This window comes from Magnolia sinica, chromosome 9 (assembly GCF_029962835.1).
Source record: "Magnolia sinica isolate HGM2019 chromosome 9, MsV1, whole genome shotgun sequence".
Taxonomy (NCBI): domain Eukaryota; kingdom Viridiplantae; phylum Streptophyta; class Magnoliopsida; order Magnoliales; family Magnoliaceae; genus Magnolia; species Magnolia sinica.
The window spans coordinates 57,007,153-57,021,720 of record NC_080581.1 but is presented as its reverse complement, the minus strand read 5'-3'; the positions used below and the strand labels follow the sequence as shown (position 1 = coordinate 57,021,720).

Sequence of the window (14,568 nt, the reverse complement as noted above, 5' to 3'; positions counted from 1 at the left end):
AGCGAGGCTAACTTTAAATTGAGCGAGGCTAACATAAAATTTAGTGAGGCTAACATGAATTTGAATGAACTTTAAATGAAATTGAACTAGCCTAACACATAATTGAATGAGCTTCACATGAAATTCAACGAGTACTTCTGTGAAGTTGGCCGAGCAGTTCATGAATTGACCGAGCGGTTCATAAAATTTACCGGTACATTACATGAATATGTGGAAGTTCCCGGTCATATTTTTATCATTTCTCTATCAAATTCACGAATTGCTCAGGGAATTTCACCAATCATGCACTAGAAATGTCAGCGACGACTCGAGCATATTGTCGAGAAGTAGGTCAAATGGATTGAGAACTCTCACAAATTGGAAATCAGATTGCTCAGTACGCTCTTATCGTACTGAGTTAACTGAGTTGGGCCCGCCTTGAATGTATGTGGACTATCTACGACATTCATCCATTTTTTCCATCTAATTCAAGGGTTTGAGCAAAAAATTGTAGCATATGCAAATATCAAGTGGATCATACCACAAGAAACAATGATTCCACCGTTGAAACCTTGCTAGGCCCCACAATGATGTTTTATTTGTAATCCATCATGTTCATAGGATGATGTATACATGGATGAATAGAAAACCCAGATGCAAGATTGATCCAACAGTTCAATGGCCCACAAAAAACTTACTCGATTTAGGGTAATATATTAAAATATACCTGTGGTGCGTGCTTTCTTCGGTGGAGGAACTATTTTCAGAAAATGCTGATGTATGAAGAGGGTGCAATCTGATGCAGGGGTATTCCGTCCAAATAAAGGGGTATTTTTGTCCAAATAAAGGGGTTTTCCAGCAATGAAGAGGGTGGTGCGATGCAAGGGAGGGATATTTTCGTCCAGAGAAAGGGTTTTTTGTGGAAATGGAGCGAGGCAAATTGGTGCCAGAGATTGGGTTTGAAAAGCAGGAGTATTTTCATTCTGGAAAGAGTCGGTAGTTTAGTCTAGGAAAATAAGTTTAGAGGGCTCAGAAAAAACGTGGGGTAAAAGAAGGCGTTTACAGTGGTAAATATCTCTAAAAACAACCTCGGACAACTTGGTCTTTACACATGCCTGGTTGGTATACTCGCAAGAGTTAATGGGAAATCGTGGTGTGGCTGCGTGTGTAAAAAAAAAAAAAAAAGAAAAAACCTGAGGGTGCGTGTGGAAAAAAAAATTGTGGACTGCTATAATGTTTATTTTTCATCCACCTGTCGATATGGTCAACAGACGGGCGAGGGTACGACGCAATCCATGTCCCCTTCAGTTTGCGGCCAATTTCATTTACTTCGCGATTAATTCCATGCATTTCGCGGTCAATCCCAACGATTCCCCTTCACTTCACAGTCAATTCCATGCATTTTACGGTCATTTTTGGCGATTCCGTTTAGATTCACGGTCATTTCCATGCACTTCACGGTCAATTCCCTTCACTTCACAGTCATTTCCACGCATTTCACGGTCAATTCGCTTGACTTCACGGTCATTTCTAGCGATTTCGTTTAGATTCACGGTCATTTCCATGCACTTCACGGTCATATCCCTTCACTTCACGGTCATTTCCATGCGTTTCACTGTCAATTCGCTTCACTTCATGGTTATTTCCATGCATTTCATGATCAATTTGCTTCACTTCACGTGAAATCTAAACAGAATCACTGGAAATGACTGTGAAACGCATGGAAATGATTGTGAAGTCAAGTGAATTAACCGTGAAATGCATGGAAATGACCGTAAAGTAAAGGGAATTGACCGTGAAGTGCACAAAAATGACCGTGAATCTAAATAGAATTGCTGGAAATGACCATGAAATGCATGGAAAGGACCGTGAAGTGAAGCGAATTGACCGTGAAATGCGTGGAAATGACTGTGAAGTGAAGGGAATTGACCATGAAGTGCATGGAAATGACCGTGAATCTAAACGGAATCGCCGAAAATGACCGTGAAATGAATGGAAATGATCGTGAAGTGAAGCGAATTGACCGTGAAATGCGTGGAAATGACCGTGAAGTGAAGGGAATTGACCGTGAAGTGCATGGAAATGACCGTGAATCTAAACGGAATTGCCGAAAATGACCGTGAAGTGAAGCGAATTGACCGTGAAATGCGTGGAAATGACCGTGAAGTGAAGGGAATTGACTGTGAAGTGCATGGAAATGACCGTGAATCTAAACGGAATCGCCAAAAATGACCGTGAAATGCATGGAAATGACCATGAAGTGAAGCGAATTGACCGTGAAGTGAATGGAAGTGACCATGAAGTGCATGGAAATGACCGTGATCTAAACGGAATCGCTGGAAATGACGGTGAAATGCATGGAAATGACCGTGAATCTAAATGGAATCGCCGAAAATGACCGTGAAATGCATGGAAATGAACCTGAAGTGAAGCGAATTGACTGTGATATGCATGGAAATGACCGTGAAGTGAAGGGAATTGACCGTGAAGTGCATGGAAATGACCGTGAATCTAAACAGAATCGCCAGAATTGATCGTGAAATGCATGGAAATGACCGTGAAGTGAAGAGAAATGACCGTGAAATGCATGGAAATGACCGTGAAGTGAAGGGAATTGACCGTGAAGTGCATGGAAATGACCGTGAATCTAAACTAAATTGCCGGAAATGACCGTGAAATGCATGGAAATGACCCTGAAGTGAAGCGAATTGACTATGAAATGCGTGGAAATGGCCGTAAAGTGAAGGCAATTGACCGTGAAGTGCATGGAAATGATAGTGAATCCAAACGGAATCACCGGAAATGACCGTGAAATGCATGGAGATGATCGTGCAGTGAAGCGAATTGACCGTGAAATGCATGGAAATGACCGTGAAGTGAAGGGAAATGACCGTGAAATGCATGGAAATGACAGTGAATCTAAACAAAATCACCGAAAATGACTGTGAAATGCATGGAAATGACCGTGAAGTGAAGGGAATTGACCGTGAAGTGCATGGAAATGACTGTGAATCTAAATGGAATTGCCGGAAATGATTGTGAAATGCATGGAAATGAATTCATCGTGAAGTGAAGGGGAATCGCTGGGATTGACCGTGAAATGCATGGAATTGATTGCGAAGTAAATGAAATGAATGAAATTGACCGCAAATTGATTGAAATTGACAGCGAAGTGAATGAAATGGATTTTCGATCATTGACCTAATGGAATCTTGAAAAATAATTAGGTTGGTTGGCTAAAGTAGCTTCTCCTACCCAAAATCTTATAAGGTATGTCAAGTAACTAATTTTGGTTTAGAAGATATTCTTGTTTAATAAATAAAGAAAGAAATGAAAAAAAGAGAGAAAATTTTTTTACGTGCTTATATGTACATATTTATATAAATATGTATTAGATAAAATTGTAGGTAGAATAAAGTTCTCCGGGTTTTTTTTTTAAAAAAATGTTTGCATAGAGTTTTACAGACACAGTTAAGGCTACGGCTATAATCCGTAGCCATAGATAAAAAATCAGCTCAAAAATTGCAAGATTTTTTAGGCAAACTCGCTGGACAGTTCTAGACCTTTTTCGATTATATCGAAAGACCTTCGATACATATTGAAGTACATATCGAAAAACCTTTGATACATAGCAAAGGACATATCGAAAAAGCATGGGTTGTGGTTATGGCTTTATAATCCTTTTTTTTTTTTTTTTTTTGTGATTCCCACTGCTTTTTGTGGGTCCTTTTATGAGGTATGTGTTGTATCCAAACTGTCCATCTATTTGGTGAACTCGTATTAAGTCTTGAGACGAAAAATAAGACAGATTTAGCTATCAAGTGAACCACACTGTAAAAGGCAGTGGAGGATTGAGCGTCTACCATTGATACCATTGAAACCCTTTTAGGGGTTGCAGAAGTTTTGGATCATTATGAAATTTGTTTTTCCTCTTTATCCATGTCTCTGTGACCCTATGAGTAATTGGGATGGAAAATAAATGTTATGGTGGGCCCTACAAAATTTTTAACGGTGAAAATCAATTTTCCTGCTGCTCTGTGGTGTGGTCCGGTTGATCTTTGGGTATGATTTTCCTTTTTTTGATAATGCTTCGAAATGATCTCGAAATATGGATGAACGTTGTGGATATATTAAATACATAACTGTGGGGCCCATGTAACTTTGATATCTTTTGAACCGTTCGTACAACTTGGAGTTCGAGGAGCGTCAGCGCTCGTCTTCAAGCACCCGCCGATCACACCCAGATCCATAGCTCAACTGGCAGACCGAGTGGAGATACCTCGTTTCAACACTTGAGGTCTCGGTATCGATCCCCAGCCCCAGCGGGGGTGGCTAACATGGAGTGTGTGTACTGACATAACTAACAAGCTAACAGAAAAAAAAACAAAACAGCCGCCGATCCTCTTGCGGAAGGAAAAGAAGGGGCATTTGCGACCTTTGGGAAGCCGTCCGTACGTACGGGCCTTATTCTTGAGAGATAAAAAGAAGTGGGCTTACAAATGTAAATGGGCCATAAATGGTTCGTACAGTTGTAAATTTCTGGACGGGCGGGTTAGTACGCAATCCGCGTCCAGATGAAGGTATACAAAATTTTTATGACCCATGATAAGTTTTTAATCGTTAACCACTGAAATTTCCAGTGGTATGGTCCACCTGAGATTCGAATCTTCTGAAGTTGAGAAGTCCTTAAAATGAAACGAAAAAACGGATGGATTCAGGGTAACACCTGCTGACGTGTTACCCGAATAACACATGATCCGCTCTCCGAAATTTCCTCTCTTTGTAGCGAAACTTCTCTTTGCTTTGTAGTTTCGTCTGGATGAGAGTATAAATGTTGGTCGTTTTCAGTTAAAGCACCGTATTTTTTTTGAGCCTGAGCTGACACAAGTTGATAGTTCATCTTCCCCTTAGAACTATGTCCCAGAAGCGGCCACGTGATGATGATGAGCAGGCTCGATCGGACGGCCACAACCCATCCGTTCGCAAGCAAAAGAAGGCCCGTAGAAGGTGAGAGCACGAGTCTTTTTTTCTTCTTCTTTGTTGAAATTGATGTAGGAGAGGGATACTGGGCCACAGTACTGATTTTGTACAAGTGGGACCCATTAATCGCTGTTTAGGACCGTTGATATGATGAGACACAACGCGAGCGGCGAGCTCCCCGGAAATCTCCCCGATTTGAACACCGCGGTGATTGATTTTGGGAAATTCTTGTATTGTCTGCTTGGCCGTCTATTTGCAGTATGTAAGTCCAAGCATTAGGATTGTTCATCTGGAATTCTTGTCGGGAATTCCACAATGCACATGCTGTGGCTATCGAGTAACGGTCCTGATCATTACTCTGTGGGCCCAACTTTCACAATCTCAGGTTCGAGGACCGTGCGTATCCTCGGCTCGAGGTTCGTGGATTTCTCTTTGGTCGGAATTCCGTACCAAGGGCGATGTATGATCCTAGGGCCCAGGGTATGCATCTGTCCTTTTTCGCGTCTTCATTCTCTACAACTTGGTCCCATGTTACGGTGATCTGGACCGTTGATCTGCTGGGAACCGCAGTAGATGGATAACACCCCAAAAACTTTCCCTGGATTGGAAGATAGTAGCCGCTAATCTTGGGCTTTTTCTCAATTGAAAGGTCACCGTTGGCGTTGTCAAATTTTGAGGATGGAGATCTCGATTGCTGAAAGATCGCCCATGGGCCCCACTTGTACACAGTGAAAGCTCGAGTATAGTGTGCACAACCGGGTCCAAGTTTCTCTCGATTGAATTCTTGTAATTTGCCTGTGGAACCCAGGTGGGCCCCACTCTGAAAGCGGTGGGCCATTCAATGGGAAGAGTCCAACATGGATTACGCATAAACTCGATATCACGCTCGCCGGATGGTAGCACTCAACCCGATCAAAGGCTTTCAAAATGGACGGTGAGATCATTTATTTAGACCTACCGCCTTTTTGCAAGCCCTTGAATCGGCTACTCGTAATCTTCTGCCAGGGGCCGGGTACAATCGGACGCGGATTAGCTACTGACACGTTGAGTAGCCTGACTCGCTACTGAAGTGACGTCACCAAGTTCTGTGGGACCCACCATGATGCGTGTGTTGTATCCACACCGACCATCCATTCGAAGACATCATTTTAGTGCATGAGACAAAGAATGATTCAGATCCAAAGCTCGAGTGGACCCACCACTGAAAAAAGTGGAGAGAGTAACGCCCACCATTAAAATTTTCTAAGGGCCACTAAAGTTTTCGATCAGGCTGAAATTTGTTTTTTCCCTTCTTTCATGTCTGTCTTAACTTATAAACAGGTTGGATCTCAGATAAACATAATAATAGACCATAGGAAGGTTTCAACGGTGGGCCTCACTCTCTCCACTGTTTTCTGTGGTGGGGTCCACTCCAGATTTGGATCTGACTCATTATTTGTCTCATTCTCTAAAATTATCTCTCCAAAAGGATGGACGGTGTAGATACAACAAATACATCATGGTGGGCCCACAGAACTTGGTGAAATGACTTCAGTAGCCAGTCTCGCTACTCAACCTGTCAGTATCTAATCGGCGTCCGGTACAATCCAAGGTGGGCTCCTCTTATCCGTTGGTCATCGTGACCATTAGCTAGGCCCACCAGAAATTTATGCCTCAGCTCAGTGAGAAAATTCACATGGTGGCTGGAATTTCAAATTTCAAAGTATGATGCAGGGGTAATGGTTGATAGCTTGGAACAGTGGAATGGGTTTGGCGGCCATGATGAAGATCAAATTGGCTGGTTCATTATCTTGCTGAATTGATTGAAGGGATATGGTTGTCCATTGTTTTAAAGAGCTTTGTGTGCATGGTAACTCATGTAGGGGCTGGGCATATGGCCCGGCATATGAGTACCTGTACCAATATCCACTGATCGATACTGCACCCATGCCCTTCAAGAAATCGGTTACCCATTTCTAATTATTGACTAAAATAACACACAACATTAATTTTAAAGATTTACATTTTATAACATAAATAGAAACATTAATGTTTTTTCTTAAAAAAACATAGCATGCTATTTTGAATTGAAAAATGAAAAATACTTGACCCTTCTTTATGTTGTTGTTAATCCATTACATGATTAAAAGCTAGAAACTTTCATAGTGAAATTGCATGCTTGTAGTAGAAAATTTTAAATATAAACCATCCAGATCCGGGCCTGAGATTAGATGTTGCACGAAAATTTGAGCTCATTTGACTATTTGCTTATTGGATTGGTGAACATTTTTTAGATGGTTAAAAGTGAAAACTATCTTATGCTCCCATTTCAACAAACAAGTGTCTACAAATTAAAGCTTATGATTGCTCAACCAATCTGATCCTGGGACCGTTACTTATGGCTAGTAATTTCTACAATTTACTTGCTTTATTTGAGATAATGTTTACCACGTGTACAATTTATGAGTACCTGTGTATCAAGCATCATCATACATAGCTTAAATATGAAATAACTTCTCATTTTTATTACAACTATTGATTTAGTATGTAAATTCTGTACAGAGACTTTGCGGTATATAAATTCTACATGGGTCCTACATGTTGACACTTGTACCACACACCATTTTACACCTTCAGCAAGCCACATGTCTATGTCAAAATAGATAGTTGATAGGTTTAATCAAAACAGAACAGAAACAGTCCACTATGGGCCCGTTTGGCCGGGTGGATTGGAAGGGATTGAATGGTACTAGGTTGGATGGCATGGATTTCTAGGTAATGATGGTGTTGCCAGTAGATTGTCTTGAGATCCATGGGATTGGTCTATCCCTGGATTGCTATATCCAGTCTGTTTGGCATGCCCGGCCAATCTCGGGATTAAAGCTTCCCATCCCTTCCGATCTGTCAAACCAAACACGTCCCGGACAAATTTGAACGTATTAGGGTGGATTGGATGGGATTTAAAGGTAATGATGGTGTTGTCAGTGGATTGTCATAAGATCCATGAGATTGGGATCAGATCACCGACTCTGTTTGGCACGCCCAGCCAATCCCGGGATTTAACTTCCAATCCCTTCCAATACCATCCAATCCCTTCCAATCTGACCCAGCCAAACGGGCCCTATATGTGTGTGTATATATATATATATATATATATATATATATATATATATAGAGAGAGAGAGAGAGAGAGAGAGAGAGAGAGAGAGAGAGAGAGAGAGAGAGAGGCTTGAGCGAGTTGCAGGCCTCTATAGCAGCTCGACTTAGCCCTCTAATGAGCGAGTTAGGATCATGTCTGACCTGTTCATTTGCTTAGGAGATAGAGAGAGGAAAAAGGCGAGAGAGAGAGAGAGAGAGGCAGCTATTGGAACCAGTTTCTAGCTGAAAGTAAAAGTTGGGCCGTATGATGAGTCACGAGAACTCGTGAGAACTAGTGCGCAACTAAGTATCTCTCTCTCTCTCTCTCTCTCTCTCTCTCTCTCTATATATATATATATATATATATATATATATATATATATATATATATATATATAAATCTCACACAGAAATAGTTGGATGGTCCAACTAGACGTCAATGTGGAGATTTTAGGTGTTGTTTCATGGTTTTCTATGGCATACCCCACCTAATAGTTGGATCAACCTGATTTTTGGGGCATCTTATTTTCATGATGGGATAATCTCAATGGACAGGCAAGATGTCGTACAAACACCAAGGTGGGCCTCACATGCACTCACACCCCACACACACCTACACACACTCACACCACAGTGGGATTTCACGACAATGGGTACTCAATCCATGACCTTGTGTTGAAACTCTTGTGAGTCTACCACTGAAGCATGAGTGACGACCCAACATTACTCCATGCACTTGCAGTTTGGCATCTTCTACCACCATCGATCTTTATTGGCCTCGTGTTCTATATCTGATTGTACTGCCGTGTGATGAGCAACACTGGAAGTAGGAGCATCATATCAATGCCCTGACTATCTATGTCGGTCTCGTTGCTATTGCTTTTACTCTTCTGCTGGGTAACCTATGTTTAATAGACCTTCTTTGGCAAGATGATTGCATGACTTACTTCCAACCCCGCATGTATCACTGGGTCGTGCACCTTGACTTCTTCACTATCCTTCTACCTGTTTCTCCCTTTGTTCCAATCAAGGTAGAAGTGGGTCTTTATCATAAATGTTGTCCAATTTTATTGGACAGAAGTTGCCTTCATCGACTAGATTGACCACACGCCCTGCATTTTGTAGTGATAGGTTCATGTTGTAGTATATGTAGACATGTCGATCCAATGTCCTAGCCTCCAATCTATTCCTATTCTTCGAGTACATGAGTACAAAACAACTCCACTTCCTCTTGCAACTAGAAAATAGAAATTGTTTGGCTCAAAACTTCAATCACAATTGCGTTGAGAGCCTTTGTACTTACTCCAAAATGCATCCACCAATCAGCTACGCAGAAAATAAAAAACTTATGTTCATAAGACATCACTAATAAGAAAATTTTTCTATAATAGTGACAATTATGGATTAATAAGGCGTGTTTCTTACCCAAAGCCGTCTTAGAGCGTACCCTTTATGCAAGCACATCTCTAAAGCTGCCTTGGTTAAGTGCATATATTGTTGTGGACAATACAATATGTCAAAATATTTATAGTGTTTTAAGTACTGAATAACAAAATTAAAGACCAATAATTTAAGACTTCTATTCACTTTGTTCAAAACCCTTGTCTGCATATCTAGTTCGGGCTCTAATATCTTTATGATGTTCTTCAGGCCGACACGAACCTCATTATCCTCGAAAAATGAAGAAGCATATTTATATCTTGGATTTACAAAGTATCCTACATTACAATAATGAAAACGAAGACTTTAGAAAGCACAATATAAAAATAATTAAGTAATAACTAACAAATTCGATGGGGTCCATAGTGAAAAGAGTGTAGTATTATATTTTCGAGTGGGGTTCCAATGTGATGCTTTTAAAAGATTGTAATTTGCTTTTGTATGGAGGGTAATTGATCCGCTATCTCGGCGGGTTGATTTCCTCCTTGTATTTCCTCTTCCTTTTAATGAAAGTTTCTGTTCTCTCTCAAAAAAAAGTGCATAATAACAAAGAGTCTACCTGTTGCACGAAGGTTATGGTGAAGCTATTTTGTCTAATGCTTTTATTGATCATCTTTCAATAAACTGTATAATGCTTACAATTACAATGAATGGCCAACTTGGCTTTATCCATGACTTCGTAGAGGAAGTCCAAGGTAGGTATCTTGTAAGATAGGTTCTACAAGACACAAAACTTTCATTAGGAGTTCAACTACCTTAAGCACGTTTCTGGCCTTCTTTCAATATTTGTTGTCTTTTATGGTCGTCACAATGTTAATTGGTGTCTCCGATGTCTTTCGCCCATGTTTTGTATTCAGCCATTCCTCATAAGCAAACATCTTGTTCAATGCTCTCCAGTGCTAGTGTAAACTCTCAAGAGCTATAAAGTTTATTGCAAATTTATTTGCCATAGGCCTAAGTAAGCTCACACCCGTTTGTAAACCTCCTCATTATGACGACTAGTTGGTTATGGTTGTAGATGAATGATATCACTTGTCTTCCCCTTTCAACCATTATTGTGATACTCTTCTTCCTTTCAATATCTTTGGATATGAGATCGATGCAATGTGCAACACGTAGTGACTAGAAAAAATGTTGTCTCTTCATTATCAACATTCTTCTCACAGACTTGTATATTGCCTCATTGTCGGTCATAATCTACATCACATTCTCCTCTCCAATCTCATCCAACATCTTATCCTTTAGGGAAAAAATATAGTTAACGTTTTTTTGTTGCTTCCAATGCATCAATTGATAAGTGGAACACCGTTCCCAAGTGGCAGTATACCATGCAGTTGATCATGCTATATCTCGTTGGGCCAATCTAACTATCGCACATAATAGTACATACTCTAATTTGCCACATGGATCGAAAAGTAGCCATGTATGGTTTCACATCTTAATAATATGCTTCTGTCAATTTTGCCCCAATCTTTTTGGTTATAGGTGCCTTCACTCTTTACCTTGCTGTTGCCACTGCATCGATCACCATTTGCCAGTATGGAAAGCTGACAACATTTTGAGCTATGTTGCCATGTTTGAATAGCTTGGCTGCTACCTTACCAAGCTTTTCAATGGCAGTTCTAGTCCACATTTGTTTAATTTTCTTTTGTTTTGTCGTCTCTTTTCTACACAAATTCGAATCACATGAGGGTCTCTCGGGCTCCACCACATCCACATCGTCAACCATGGGGAAAACATGTGGAAAAGTCTCATTTTGACTTACTGCTTGCAGTAAGCCAACCATGGGGAAAACATGTGGAAAAGTCTCATTTTGACTTACTGCTTGCAGTAAGCCACTCAACATACCCTCACTCTCAGTCACACTCCATCCCCACTCGCATTCTTAGTATCACTCCCACTACCCCCCACATCAAGTACAGACCCCCTCCCACCAAACATGCGCCAGTGCTCTTCATCTTCATGAGCGGTGCACACACTCTCTCCCTTAGCCACAGTGACCTCTCGATCTGAATCCTCACCAAACTCAATATTTTTATGCTCACTAATGCCCATATAATCAGGACCAAACACCTCTTGTCCGGTCGCATCAAGAGTATTCTGCTTCTTTTTCCATACAATGACTTTTTTCCCTTTTGACTCTCTTAAATTTCGTTGCATCATGTGCATTGTCTCGTTTGGCACATTGTTACACACTGTGAATTAGCCTTTTTGATGTACCAAATATTGTTTGAGTCGCATGATTCCACTAGTTATTGTAGTACCACAGTAGTTGTAATTCATTGAGTGCTTATACCACCCATCCTCTCACAATGTTGCTATCCAATATTCTCACTTCCATTTTGAGTTCCAGATCTTGATTGGAAGACCATCTTCTCACTACTCCTTGTAAGTCTAAGGAAAACTAATGTGTAAAGTGTAAACTAAAGTCTATGTCTAACTCTTAAGTCTCTAAATAAAAATGAATCAAGCTCTTCACTTGCCCAAAATATAAACAGATAAATATAATCACTATGCATGTAAATATTATCAAGACGAAGTTTTTATTTATTTATTTATTTTATTTTAAGCAACAATTTTTTTACACATTCATTTACAGTCACTATTCATCCAACTAACTCGGCCAAACTTGGCTAAGTCTCAATTTAGTAATGAAAAAGTGGGTCCAAAAACCTGTAATTTTGCATTGGAAATGTACCGCGACCAATTCAAATAGCAATTTGATACTCCAAAAATGGTATTTGGAATACCATTGTAGAATGTGGCTCCCCCAAAATAAGTTTTAAAATGATGAAATAGGTAGGTTCCTATCAGGTTCATTGAAATGGGATGTGCTTAACTTCCTCAAGCTGCTTTTGAATGTTCAATTGAGTTGACTTGCAATTTATAATTTTATGGTAATTGGAACTTGCAAGGGCTAGCCCAAATTTGCTCACTTCCCGCTTAATTCATTTGAATGGTTGCAATTCAACTCGATTGAGCATCGGAATGCATATTAAAGCATGAGTTCAGCAGCCTTTGTTACATAAACTGATAATTGTTGTTCGATCTCTCTCTCTCTCAGTGTGACAATTGAAGATAATGAGGAGTTGCTTTCTTCAATACCTAAACTTGTGAGTGCATCTCTTTCAAATAATTTTGCATCAAGGATGAACTCTTATGTCTTTTGAATTGATTGTTATTGCACCAATCTGAGCATAAACCATTATTGATCCTGCTTTTTTGATACAAAATTCTGTAAAAGCTACATACATATGCGTGTACATGTGGTTGATACGTGCACACACATGTATATATGTTTTTATATTTGTGTATATGTATAGGAAATATTAATGTCCCAAATATTTTAAATGATACAAGGGACAACCAATCGTTGCTCCAAATTCTCCATTCATTCATGCCACTGCTCACAATCCTTCTATAAAAATATCACATTGATTGGAAGATCCTAACCCTCTATGACAATTATTCGTTTTTTATTGGATGTGTGTGCTCTGTAAATCTAATCTGATCCTGCTTATCAGAACTGAGTCATATAAGTGACATCTGGTAATGAATGGAATAAATTCAATAGTGATTTGTTTTGTTTTGTCAATTGTTTATGGAAACTTGGAAGTAAATATGTTTTGCAGGTTACAATAGATTCCTTTATGCAGTCTCTCTAGTAGGCCCCTAGTAAAATAATGAAGTGGACACAATACCCATGATGGCTAAGGGAGAGTTGTGATACCACAGTTGTTGGATTCCCTAAACTCCATAATCGCTCTAAGGTTTGGGCTACCCATGATTAATTTTTTATTATCTTCTGTGAAGTGAATTGCCAATGACTTTAGTTGGTTTGATCTCCACCATTGAGCACCTAACTAGCTATGTTGTTCACCACACAGAAGTGTGAATCTTATCTAAATTGGATGGATCAAATTAGATCACTTACCAAGAGAACCATCATGCTTGATATAGTTGATTTGATCATGCACCAGCTTGGACTTAGCCTAAGGTTATGGAGGAACTTCGTGGTCTTAGTGTTGACACACATTTTTTATGCCACAAAAGTGGTTAACACAAGTGTTATTGGGGTGCATGCATTAAGATTTGGTTAAAGCTAGATGTACTCTAATTGCAGTTCATTAGTTGCTCGAGACTTAGTTTGTTGCTATCTTGCTTATTAGATACTCATTTTATATACAACTAGCCAGCACCTCAAAACGTTTTCAAAAAGGTTTAATTACTGATGTCAATTGTTAGATCTTTTGATTTCATCGTCAAAATGTTTTATCAAGCTTGATAGAAATCAAACAGTCATATATTTTTGTGGTCTACCTCTTGTGCTAGAATCGGACTTCGGGCCAAGAGTGCATTCCACTGATAGTGGAAGGGTTTGGGCCCATTTTGGTGCATGGGATATGTAGGTACACTAATCTTTGATGTTGTAGCATATAAAAGTCTAGGGGTTAGGAGTACTATACTATTTCCTAACTCCTTACCAAGTTACCCAAATACCTTCTATATAAGATCCTATCCCCAAAAGGGATAGTCAAAGAGTCACATGCCCCCTCCCTCCTTGCTTGGTTGCCCAATCAAGGAGAAGGAAAAAGAACGAAAACAAAGAGATGAAGAGGAGAGAAAAGAGAGATCTACTCCCTTCAATACTATATATTGTGTGATTAACGTTATGGATGTTTCTCGATCTCTTCTACTACAACCTTACAACATGGTAAGAAGAGGACTCTGTACTTGTCACTCACTAGAGATAGATCAAGGAGAAACCTTCATGTGAAGGAACTGCACCAGTCCATCATTATCTTGTAGACAAGCAAAGGTATAATCTCAACCATCTGTTTAGATCCTTTTAGAAAATTGATTACATATACATGGGGATAGGATCGATGGGTTTAAAATACTGATTTTAACAAGTTTACTCTTCCGCCTTTCAAATCCATGACTTTCACAGTCATAGAACAAATGATTAGCATCATTAAATTACTGCGCTTCTTTATAGACCTAAGCTATCCATGTTGGGGCCTATCAGAATGATGTGCCAAGATGATGATT

General features: G+C 39.7%; 1 protein-coding gene across 1 annotated transcript in view; it reads left to right on the top strand.

Annotated features, from left to right (window-relative positions):
- Positions 1–4,723: 4,723 nt before the first annotated feature.
- Positions 4,724–14,568, top strand: part of LOC131255003 (calmodulin-binding protein 60 D-like) — a 65,177-nt gene continuing 55,332 nt past the window's right edge. Inside the window, exons 1-2 of the mRNA XM_058255704.1 lie at positions 4,724–4,986; positions 12,581–12,629. Coding sequence (XP_058111687.1) covers positions 4,895–4,986; positions 12,581–12,629 — 141 coding nt within the window. The 5' untranslated portion in view covers positions 4,724–4,894. The remainder of the gene's footprint in view (positions 4,987–12,580; positions 12,630–14,568) is intronic.